The sequence below is a fragment of the Sphaerodactylus townsendi genome, linkage group LG08, assembly GCF_021028975.2.
Source record: "Sphaerodactylus townsendi isolate TG3544 linkage group LG08, MPM_Stown_v2.3, whole genome shotgun sequence".
NCBI classification, from domain to species: domain Eukaryota; kingdom Metazoa; phylum Chordata; class Lepidosauria; order Squamata; family Sphaerodactylidae; genus Sphaerodactylus; species Sphaerodactylus townsendi.
The window spans coordinates 71,826,129-71,838,672 of record NC_059432.1 but is presented as its reverse complement, the minus strand read 5'-3'; the positions used below and the strand labels follow the sequence as shown (position 1 = coordinate 71,838,672).

At 42.6% G+C, this 12,544-nt stretch overlaps 1 protein-coding gene across 1 annotated transcript in view; it reads right to left on the bottom strand.

Annotated features, from left to right (window-relative positions):
- The window catches only part of KY (kyphoscoliosis peptidase), a 39,403-nt gene extending 31,168 nt beyond the window's left edge, over positions 1 to 8,235 (bottom strand). Inside the window, exons 1-2 of the mRNA XM_048506907.1 lie at positions 7,999 to 8,235; positions 1,257 to 1,316 (exon numbers count right to left, since the gene is read on the bottom strand). Of these exons, the coding sequence (XP_048362864.1) occupies positions 1,257 to 1,316; positions 7,999 to 8,140 (202 nt within the window). The 5' untranslated portion in view covers positions 8,141 to 8,235. The remainder of the gene's footprint in view (positions 1 to 1,256; positions 1,317 to 7,998) is intronic.
- Positions 8,236 to 12,544: the final 4,309 nt, after the last annotated feature.

The window sequence follows — 12,544 nt, the reverse complement described above, 5'->3', positions numbered from 1 at the left end:
ATGAGTGGCTGCACAAGGCCAAATGTTTGTGAAAATTCAGGTTGCTACTAATAACAATGCATTATGTTTGTCAGTTTAAGGGGCTTTGGGAGTCAGTTCTCTCTTCCAATCCCATTATCCAATACAAAAAAAAATCCTATTACATGTACACCAGTTCCTTTCAGTTCCTGTCTGTTCTTTGCCATATTTTGGGGGGGAAAGTCAAAAAGGTGCCCAAAGGTGCCAGTAATGTTGATATCAGGGCTGAATCATTAGCCAGGATAAGCACAGATGTTGGAATGCTGATAAAGGACAGCTAATTGTCAATTATTTAAATTACTAACAGCAAAGCCCACTGTACAAACAAATACAATGGTCTCTAGAAAACTGTTGGTAGGTTAATGGTGCCGATCAAGGGGGGCAGTCCTTTATGCCTTTCCTCCCCTCTCATCCCTGTGTCAACATCTCCTTCCTCCTCCTCCTCTTCCTGGATGTTCTCCGCTGACTGAGAACTGGCCGTTGCAACCACCAACAGTTGCGACCCTCCCTCAGTCAGCTGCGGTTGGTACGGAACTGTAATTATTCAGCAGTGGAAAAGAAGGTCAAGCATGTGAGAGAGTGAGTAACTGCCACATTCCACTGTTTTGTTTGTGTTTTTAAAATCTGTTCTGTGTTAACTCTGCTCCCAAACCATGTGTGCATGACAGTTGGCTGGAAGCAGGGGCATATCGGACAGAGGGTATCCCCTGTACCTGGTGTTGCCCACCAGGTCACGTGGGGGGCCTCTGCAAAATTGCTTCCCATGCACCAAAGCCTGCCGCAGGCCCACTGAGCTTGCGGAAGGCTCCCAGTCCAACACCGGCTTCTGCCGGCATCCCCACCTCTATTGGAGGTGGGGGGCCCCTGGCAGCCTGCCTCAGAAAGTTGCTGGAGCAGGTATTGTCCCCGGGTGTCATTTCCCCCCCAATATGCCTCTAGCTGGAAGTGAATTGTGTGTGGCGATTGGTTGGACATGAGTTGTTGCCACCATGGCTAACCTTTTGTATAATAGGATTATTACATTTTTTTACTGCCTTGTTAGAATACATGCATCATTTAGACTTTCTGTTTCAGGCAACAGCTTGCCTTGGGCTATCAAATCCAAGCAGAGGATAGTTAAACTCCCAAGACTCACTCTCTCCCGACACAATAAGGTTGTTTCTAGCAAATAATAGCATGCAACATGACAGGGTGAATTTCTCACATGGATGGACACAGTGTGAGAGAAAGTGACATACCTTGATGGTAATTTCCTTGGTATTGCAGAGGCCTGTTTCTATTCCCATCCGTTTGAAAACCTACAATATGATAAATTATAACATAAGTTTCTCAGAGCCCATTTAAGTGTGCTACATTTCCCCTTGGCTTCTAATTATTTCAGTCTGCTGGTGGTGACTAAATGCTTCCTAGGGTTGCCAACCTCCAGGTGGGAGTTGGAGATCTCCTTGAATTAACTAATTGGAAGACTATAGAGATCAGTTCTCCTACAGCCAGCATGGTGTAGTGGTTAAGAGCATGTGCACTCTAATCTGGAGAACTGGGTTTGATTCCCTGCTCAGCCACTTGAGCTATGGATGCTTATCTGGGGAACTAGATTAGTCTGTGCACTCCAACACATGCCAGCTAGGTGACCTTGGGCTAGTCACAGTTCTTCTGAACTCTCTTAGCCCCACCCACCTCACAGGGTGTTTGTTGTGACGGGGGAAAGGAAAAGGAGATTGTAAGCCTCTTTGAGTCTCCTTATAGGAGAGAAAAGGGGGATATAAATCTAACTCTTTGTCGTCTTCTTCCTGGAGGAAATAGTTGATTTTGAGGGTGGACTCTAAAATATTACACAGTTCTGAGGTCCCTCCCCTTCCCAAACCCCACCTTCCCCAGGTTCCATCTCCCAAATCTCCAGGAATCTCCCATCCAGGGGCTGGCAACCCTGATGTTTCCCCAAGTACATCTCTTCCTTCATCATAACATACATGGAAAGCCAGCAAACTAGACAGAAAAGTTTTCTTACAAACAATTGTAGTAAAATGTTCATTTCAAAAGGAAGTTTTGAGATTGGTTTTTGTACTGGGCCACCTTTTGGGGTATAGTGTTATCTTTATTTGGGTAAATCAGGATAATGGGTAGCCCAATCCAGATGATGGGGGAGCTCTGCGGTGGCCAGAAATGGTGAGGTGAAGGGACCGCCATGTCACCTTCAAATGAGCTTTGGGCAGTGCAAAAAGGAGGGAATTGAAAAACCCTCCTGTTGCCCAAATATCCCCATAGGATAAACAGGCGTCACCACACTTCTCAGGGGTAGAAGCCAACTAAAGTCAGATTCATACCTGGGAAGGCCCCCATGTGCCCCCTACTGCACTCAGAAGTTGGCACAGCTCCCAGGTGGTGAATACTTCTGGGTGTAGTTGTTGTGCAGTTGTGCAACACCCACACACACACACACCAGTGTTTTTGATCTCCCCACCATTGTAGGTGCCCAGCATGGCCCTCCACTGCTCCCACAGGCTGATGTCCCCCAATCAGGATTGGGCCCTTAGTATTTTATTTCTGTGGAAAATGGGAGAATAAGGAAGAGATGTTAAGAAACAGAAGGGAAGAACTGCTTCTATGACAAGTGAACAGGAGTATCTCAAAGACCTTCTGGCTTTGTAAGCATCTTCAGTTCATGCGTACCAATTTCCTCCTGTGATCATGTGAATGATGAATATACTTTCTTAAAATAACAACAAAATCTAAGAATGCATGACATTATGCAGTTTGCCTTGGGTTACATATAGTATGCAACATGAACAATTCATATACATGCATATGTACATATGCATATATATATTCCTGCTGATTGGTTTGGTAGGTAAAATCTGATTGGTTTGGTAGGTAAAATCTTATTTCACTTGAGAACACAGTTTTCAGATCTTAGTTTATAGATGGGATGAGAGGACTTGGCTGTAACAATAGCTGATAGCCTCATCTGGAAAAAGGAAACGTGAAAGGTGTGCTTCACCAAGTTGTTGTTAGGGAGAATGAGGTGGATATTTTTTAGAAGCACTTTGTAGGCTAAAATGATTACAATAAGTAGTTAATATTATGGATTAAACATCTAATTAACGAATCCACTCCACTGCTTAGAAATCCAAGTCTGATTGATATGAGGTCATTACAGTGTCGCTTTCCGGACACTTGTTCCTGGATAACTATTCTCCACTGACTGAAGACTGGCAGGCTTGCTTCTGTCTACAGACTTTGATCTAGCAGCTTTTGATCCACTATTAGGATTTCTCATCAAGCATTCTCCCAATAGAATTAGATGAAACTGCAGAGAAATTCTAAGCAAAGTTGTGTGATTATTTTCAGGGTGAATCTATATTTTTTAAAGCAGGCAAAAGTACAAAATGATGCCCTCATATATTATATCCATATTTTTTCTTTACATATATGTATACAATCAACATAAATAATCAACTCTTTAAAATGAGAGTGCATTACATTGACCTCTATGAACTCTTAATGAATTATTACACTTTTCCATTATTTTATCTTTCTGTAATGTTTGAATATTCCCTCAACCCCTCTACATGCATAAAAACCCAACCTAGGGGAATGGTTTCTGCCAAGCCTTTTCCCAGACATTTTTTTAAAAAACAGAACACATAATTTTGATGTGGGAAATACTAAACACACCTTATGCTCCTTCACAGTCTGAAAAAGTACAGCCCAAGAAAATCTGTATCTGATAGTTCTGCTGCTAGAAGTTAAAATTATTGAAGCTACAGTACTTTAGTCTCTGCAAAAGATTCACTGGGAAATATAATAATGCTAGGAAATGTTGAAGAAATAGAGAAGAAGAAGCCCCACCATTAGATAGATTGACTCAAAGGAAGCCATAACTCTCAGTTTACATGACCTGAGCAAAGTTGCTAATTAGAAGACATGTTGCAGGTCACTGATTAATAAATCAGAGATGACTTGATGGCACATAACATATATGAACTGTTCTTGCTTTCCTCCTTCACTCTCAAGGTGTAAAATCGGATGTGAGGGCGATCTGGCTGCGACATCTGTCACCCCATTGATCGCCAGGGTTGATTCGGCTGATCTGGCTGGCTAGGCGGGTGTCCCTTACCTCCCTCACCACTCCATGTGCATCCCTCCCGAAGCTCGGTGGAAGAGGACGACCATCCCAGATAGAAGGAGTGTATCGTTCTTCGGTCAAGGCTATATGATAGCTGCGCTCCCCTGCTAGAACCTCCAAACAAGGTGTAAAATCAGGCTCTTTGGGGAAGGTCAAGTCTTTCAGGTCTACTTGTGACCTTTGGCAAAGCCAAGCACAGCACAACTCACAGTTTTAAAGTGTGGAGAGGTGGGGAGAGAAGTGCCCATCCCCTTCTCTGCCCCATTCAACTCTAGGTTGCTCCAGGTCTTGCAGTGTCTCAGCAGAGCACAAGGCAGGGAGGTGGGAAAGAGGGGCAAATCAGGCATTCTAAACAGGTATTGGTCACCAGCCTCCAAAACTCTTCTCTCTTTGTAGATGTTCAGAATTCACTGTAAGTTCCCCCCCAAAAGTATCATGTGTCCAAAACCTACTGCAGCCACTGCAAACGTGTGGTTCTTGAAAGGGGGAAGTGGAATGACAAGGAATTGGGAAGCTGTGCAGGTAGAAGAGTGGAGAGTGCCTTGACCAGGGGAAGGAGAGAAATTAGTGAGACTAAGGAAGGTTATCTGGGGGTCTGTGTCTCCCACTGTATAGAATTTGAACATCTCAGGAACCTTTAGCTCCCCTTCTTCTTCTTGTACCTCGCTGAGGTCCCTATCCTTTCCAGGCTCCATCCTCAAATCTCCTGCAGTTTCCCAGTCTGGATCTGGCAACCATATCCCTCATCTCCCACTGATGGCCAGGGGGGACCTGGCAACCTTAATGTGCATTCAGAAGAAAATCTTACAAAGGTCAATGGTATTTGTTCTGAAATAAGTAGGCCTGGAACTACAAACTAAAAAGAGCCATTCAGTAATTATTTTATCCACCAATGGTGCTACAAAAGCCAGAAGAGCTACTTAAATTTAAGTCATCTGAGAACAGAAATTTAACTGGCTTTCGAATCATGTTATTGTTTAAGATTTTAAAATGTTGAAATGTTTGCCTGCTTCTATTTCATTACAGGCCCTCTGATTAGTTTTCTGAAGTTTAGTATGCAGCTTGATTAGTAGGATATCAGAAAACAGAAAAGAATCACAAAAACATGACGAGTGCTAGAAACACTGAAATGTTCTGAAATTCAGTGTCCCCTGTTACTTGGTATGGTTGTCAGGCCCCCTGGCCACCAATAGGGGATGGAAGGGCAGGGTCGCCAAAGCCAGGTTGGGGAATTCTTGGAGATTTGTGGTTGGAGCCTGAGGAAGATGGGGACATCAGAGAGGTGCAATACTATAGAGTTCACCCTTCAAAGCATCCATTTTCTCCAAGGAAACTGATGTCTGTGGTCTGGAGATAAACTCTAATCTAAGGGAATCCCCAGGTCCTACCTGGAAGTTGGTACTCCTGTTCCTTAGGTATAGTTCTATTTCTGCATTAGCCACATATCACCAGAGCTAGCTAGATCAGTAATTGTCTGGTTTGTTTTAAATCAGGCATTGGGGAAACTGCTGAGATTATTTATGTTGTGCTATACCCACAGAAACAAATGCTGATAGATCTGCAATGTTCTCTTATCTGTATTACTACAGATAATTACTGAAAATCAGGAAAAAAGTGATTTAGCATCCCAAGAAAAGTAATAAAAACCAGTAAAGAATCCAATGTCACTGTGAATTTATTGTGGTACCATCAGTTATGCACTAGAGCCCACTTCATTCACAAAACCTTATGCCAAAATAATACTGTAGTTCTCAGCAGAGTTACACCCTTGTGCAAAGTTCTGACTTACGGTAATCCCATCAGGTTTTCAAGACATCATACATTTAAAGGTTGTTTGTCACTGGTCTGTAAGAATGTAACTTTTCTTAAATTCATAAGGTACGTTAGACTGTTTTTGTTTGTTTTGCTTTAGTATGTTTATCTAGTTATCTCTCTGGAAGATGTTACCAATAAAAAACAGTCTCCATCTACTCTTAATAATGTTGTGTTCACAATAATGCACCTCAGTCACTGATGTTTTATTTCTTAATATATTGTTCAGCGCAAAATGCTTTGTGAACTGTGTACGTGATACATGTTTACAGTACATAGGCCCTTCTTCCTCCCATAAGAATTAGATCTCTTCAGTATGGATTAAGTTTTGCAAAATGTCTTTTTCTGCTTATTGCCAATTTGACTGCATAGCGGGCACATTAATGGGATCTTCCACATGCAGAAGAAATCTAGCATCATAATACTGATAGGTTGGTTAACTCCCATTGTCATGAAAAGTAAATGGGATTTTGTACCAGAGAACTAGTGTAGTTCAGTTGCTTAGAATGTAAGCTGTGAGACAGGTCCTCATTCAACTTCACCTCTATTATGAAATCAATATTAATGCCTTCCTAAGCAGTCTTACCACTCTTCTAAGTTAGTTGATGTCAATGGGCTTAGATATTGTAGGATGACACTATTAGTAGCTTTATACAAGCCACTATTGTCTTATCCTCTGATGTGCAATGGGGGCTGCCAAGAGCTATCACAGGGCCCCAGACAAAGATTCCCTCTGGAATGCCCACCACCACCCATGCCCAGCTCAAATATATAATATACATGACTTGTCTGGCTTCAGGGGCCCTAGGACACAAAATCTCCCAGAATTTTACCCAGCCCATTCCCCATTCTGAATATTGGTGACCTTATTGGACTGTTAGAATACTTTTGGACACAATGCAGGTTCCATGTGGTACATAAAACGCTGTGGTACATAAAACCATGTGATACATGTGGTACATAAACCATGTGGTACATAAAACACTGCAAAGTGCTTTGCATACATATTCTTGGAAATCTGTATAAAAGTCCAGTGCTAAATCATTGTTATACTGCAGATGAGGGAAAACGCTGCCTTATCTATGTCTACTAGTAGAGTGCTATTATGATTAAGTCATATTGTGTAGGAATGCAAATATACTTCAAGGTGAATGAGAGCCTGTTAGTCATAAGCAGAGAGGGCCACTATAGGTGGTAGAAAAATGTTACTACCACAACAAAGATAGTCTATACACTCCCCTCCTCATCTTCATTGTCTTATATCATTTAGTCACTTTCCCTGTGGCCAATGGAAATGCTTATTTCACCAGTTTTCAGGATTCAGTGGCCCAACTGCTTTTCACCTGGAATTCCCCTTTCACAGCCACTCATTCGATTTTATTTTCTGTACAGTGAAAGGAGGGTACTTAGATTACCATTAAATTATGGCCCCTGCAAAATTGTGATTCTGCAGCTTATGTGACTGCAGCTATAAGCGGCTCATTCCAGTCTTTAATCACACATGCATGCAATCAAACATATAAACACACACACTGCTCAAGTATTTGTTCCCTTTGTTTATGATGGCAACAGCCTAGAGATTGAATTACAGAATCATTGTGTTTCAACCCACACTGCGGCTTCCTCTGCAGACTGAGGGCATTTTCTGAATGACACTTTGTAGGTTTCTTGCACCGTAAAATCACACATTGAAGACAGTGTTCAGTTATTATCCTCATAACAACTGTACATGATACGGTGATTATCCTCCACATTCCTTTGTATAGACTTTCCCCATGTATGCCACAGAGATACTCTGTGTTGCTTTGCACACAATACAAGATTCTCACCTCCCCAACTTTTTCACTTGAAGGTTGGTAGGAAATAAGTTGAAAGTTCACAGAACTAAAACAAAGGGATTTTCTATACATTGTTAAGAGTGTGTGAGAGAAGTTGTTTCCTTTCTCAAGATCTTTCCTTTCATCCAGCCTTTAGTTAATGCTTCTGGGATTGCATGCACTGCCCATGCTTGCAAGCTGCCACATCAATACAGATTCCTTTACCTTGGCTTTGGTGTGAAGAACGGCTGTCCGTCTGTTTGTCTAACTGCAACCTCTGCATGGTTTTCCTCTTCTCAGGCTGGACTATAAGAAGCATTTCTAGAGCTACCGCACTGAGGTCTTTTTGAAACTCCATAGTGCCCATTGTGCCTCTCCTCTCTTCCTCTCAGAGCTTCTACTTTGCTGCTGCAGCTGCCACAGGCAGTGGGTATTTTCCACCCTTTGAGAAGCAAGTGCTCCCCCTCACCCAAATTGCACTCACATACACACACACAGCTTTTGGTTGACCCTGCCAAAGACACAGTTAGTGAGTGCCCTGCAGAAATCTACCCTAAAGAGTAGGTTACAAGTCACCTTTGAAAGGAAATCCCAGCAGGGATCCATTTCCTAAACCTGAGGAAGGAGACACATTTCAGGGAGAGAGAGTTCTAGTTTCAGAACATGTTCTCTTCAGACCCCCTCCCTTTCTGGCTGCCCTTTTAGCTTTAAGCCCTTGCCCGCATGTAAATCCTGCTAACACCACTGTTGCTCTCGGAGAATTTGCTTTGTGAAGCTTGTACAGTCCCTAAAAGGAGTTGTCTTGGGTTGTTTCCTTTGACAAACCAGATGTAGAAGCCTAAAACAAAACTTATATATATATATAAACAGCAAGAAACCATTTAATCATGTTTATTTATTGCCTTTTTCTCACAACCAATTTGTAAAGAGCTCACGACAGCATACATTTCTCCCATGTCGAACTTCATAACCCCATAAAGGAGCCTAATCTGTGATATAGTGTCTGGCTCAAGGTCACCCACTAACCTTTGCAGCCAAGCATGGATTTGCAGAAGGCCTCTCAGTCTCTCTAGTCGTGGCACTTCCCTGGCTCCCACCATACCTCACTACACCCTGACGGGGATGCTGTTTGTGAATGAAATCTTTTGGCATAAGATCCTTAAGGATTGGCTTTGAGGGAAAATTGGCAATCCTAGTTATTTTCAGAAACAGTCAAGTTTCTTAAACTTAAGAAGACAGACTTTTGCAGCACTTGAAAAACTGTACACTCCTTTTATGGCAAGACACCTGTTTCTCTAACCATTCCTTGGTTCTCGCAGCAGAAACAGAGAACATGGAAACAATGGAGATGTCTCAAATTCTTGGAGCTGTCCAGTCCAAAAATGCAAGTCCAAGAAGGAGCCCAAGGGAACTGGTTTAGTAATTATGAGCGACCTAGTTTAGTCAGCCACTGTAATGGGGAGTGAGTGCTGGCTTCAGAATCCTTTCTAAATATATCCTGGGCCTCCATCCTGTCATAGTTCAAGCTGGCAGTTGAGTGATGTTTGGCTTGTAGTCTCAGAGGAACTGGAACACCTGTGAGTTGAAGGACTCTACTGCAGCATGGCTACACAGCTTTATACTTTTGCAGCACTTGCTCATTTCCTGAATGTTAGCCTTGAATGTTAGTTCCTGAATCATTAGCTGTAATGGGGTTTAATGCTACCAAGCCACCAATTGTTGTTGGTGGTTGAGGAGATACTTGTGTCCACGCATATCAACATGCAGAATGGTTTTGAGATAAGTACTTTATTCTTGAAAGCTACGATGTTGCACTTCACTGATATTTGCATGCAACAACAACAACAACAACAACAACAACAACAACAACAACAACAACAACAACAACAACAACAACAACAACAACAACAACACACCTGGAGGAGAGACCTGCTTTCTTAGCCATTCAAGTATAACACTTCTTGGTCCAATTGTGTGGTCCCTCTGTCCTGAGACCTCTCAAATCAGATCCCCAATCTCTACCCAGAACCACTGTGAGGGGTCTAGGGGGACAAATTTTCAGGGCCAGGACAGCTGGAGAGCCCTTGGAGCTAGTGACATGCTGAAGTCACAAAATGCATTTGCTTCTTTTAACCTTCTAGTGCAGTTTGGAACTGCAGCCATTAGGAGTTCTGACTATGCTGGTCAAGCCTTTCTGCACTATTTACTATGAGGTGAGAGAAACTCTTGCTTCTAAGATCCTGCTAAACCCATCAGCCAAATTAGCAATGGAGCAAATCAACACTAGCCATGATAAGCTACAGTCCAGAGGCATATGTAGGCAAACTGGAGCCAGTAAACAAAACCTGAGTTGCCCCCCCCCCCCCCGGCAGCCGGCCTCCCTCACTGTGACCAAACAATGATTTTTTCACACCAGGTTGTTTCAAAGTCACCATCACATTATAGAATATGCCCCAACTCACAAATCTGAGCAATGGGCCATGCCACACAGCAGAAATATTTTTTTGAAAACATTTTCAAAATGCTTTCAAAATGTTTTATTGCTGATATGAAAACATTTTATGGTGTTGCATCCAGTCCCCCCAATTGGGGGAAACAGCATCACTTTCAATGTTATGTAAACTGGGGACCCCAGATTCTCCCTTTAAGGTGGATTTAAAAGGAGAATCTGGGCTCCCTGGAATCCACCCCTAAACAGCATCATTTTCAATGGTGTTTAAACTAGGGAACCCAGCTTCTCTTTTTAAATCAACCTTAAAGGGAGAATCTTAAAGGGAGTAGCTTTGTGAGACCCTACTGATGATACCACCCAGGTTTGGTTAATATGGTTCAGGGGGTCCAAAGTTATGGATCCTCAAAGGTGTAGCCCCCATCTCCTATTAGTTCCCATTGGAAACAATGGGGGATGGGGCACTCCCTTTGGGAGTCCAAAACTTCGGACTCCATAAACCAAACCTCACCAAACCTGGGTGATATCATCAGGAGAGTTTCCTGAAAAATCCCTGAAATTTTGGTGCTGCTAGCCTAAAAACTGCCCCCCCGGAGGCCAAAAACAGAAAACCCCTAAAAATACCAAAAAAACCCCACAAACGAACCTGCATTTTTGGCGCCCGCCACAAGGTGGCGCCCTGGGCAACTGCCCACCTTGCCAATAGGCATATACACCACTGCTACAGTCATTGCCAGAATGCAGCCTCCCAATCAGGTAATTATCTCCAGTCAATGGTTTCCCTCTTTAGTGCCTACCAGCTCCAAAATTTTGTCTGCACATACAGATCTTGTCTTTTTCTTCATTTCTCTAATCCATTCTAACACATCTCTCTCTTCCTTCATTTTGCTCTCTTCCTTTAATGATCTGCAATTCCTCTCTCCCTCCTTCTAATTTTTGTCCCCCCTCACCATTTTTTGCAGTCTTGGTGTCAACTCTTTCTTTTCCATTCTGGTTGGCAACTTAGAACATATTTAATAGTCGTAGAGCAGCAAACTTTGTTAACATTATGAACAGAAGAAAGAAATTAATATTTCTCCTTGATCTGTCAAACTAGTAAAAGTACCTTTTACATCATGATAATAGAATATTAATCTGCCTTAGTGGTAATAAATGAGGAACAGAAGTTGGAACTTAGTTTAGCTTCCATTGCAAACAGCATTTGAGGGGGAGGCTTTGGAGATTACCTGTGCCAGGATATTCCCTTTCATGTTTGGCCCTGGGACTCCCGTGATCATCCTGAAACTGGTAGGAATATTGAGGTTTCTAGTTTTATTTTCTAATCAGTTATATCTGACATAAATGGACAGACAAGTGGCTTCTTTTATTATTATAAATGCACACTAATAGCTAGACAAGTGATTTGTTTTGTTATGATATCTGGTTTGGATCAGGATCATATGGTGGGCCTAAGTGGAATCTTTGCCCAGGAGCCCATGCAGAATAAGGGAAAATGACTTCCGGGGGCAAAATCTCCTCTGGGCCCCCTCTGCCCTGTGTCCCTTGTGCTTGGGCTGGGACTTGCGGTGGGGCTTGGACCAAGCCCCACCTCTCTGCTGGCCGACACCTTCCGTCCCCGGGGGGGAGCTCGGTGGTGTGCGGCTTGGGCACACGCCATTTAGTCATGTGCTGGGGGGGTTGCCGGGGGACATGGGTGACCTCATGTTCCTATAGGCTGTACACCTCTTGACATGTTGGCTCTTGACAACTCTGCTACTGCCATGGATTTTGCTGGAAAAGAGTGTCATATGTTATCATTTTATTTATGACACTTTGCTCAAAATCTCCAGGTAATCTCTTCCAAGAGCATCACATAGATAATTATACTTAATGTATAGAAATCTTTGGAGGTGAATGGGAGGCCTTCATGTTTTTAGAACCTGAGGCAGCCCTTTCTGACAGCCAGTGGAAGAGAGCTGGAGGGTGTTCAGTGTTAAATACACTTATAGTATTTAAGTGTACTCAAGATTCTAGCAGTATAGTATCTGGGAAGGAAAGCCCTGCTCAAATTTTGTGGTTTTAAATGTCTGCTTTGAATAATTTGCTGGATTCAAGGATCTGAGAAAGGAGAGTTTTCAGTTTCCCAAGTACAGCCTGGATATTCATCTATTTGTGAGTTCTTTTGTGTACTAAGCCTTGATTTATAGTGATAGATATTAGCCGATTATGTAGAATATATTTTGATGCTTTGTGCATCTTTCCTGATTAGTAATACAGATCAGTAATTTTCTTCAAGAAAGGGTTATGAAGCAGAACTCTATGAAATTATACTCCCTGGCAGTC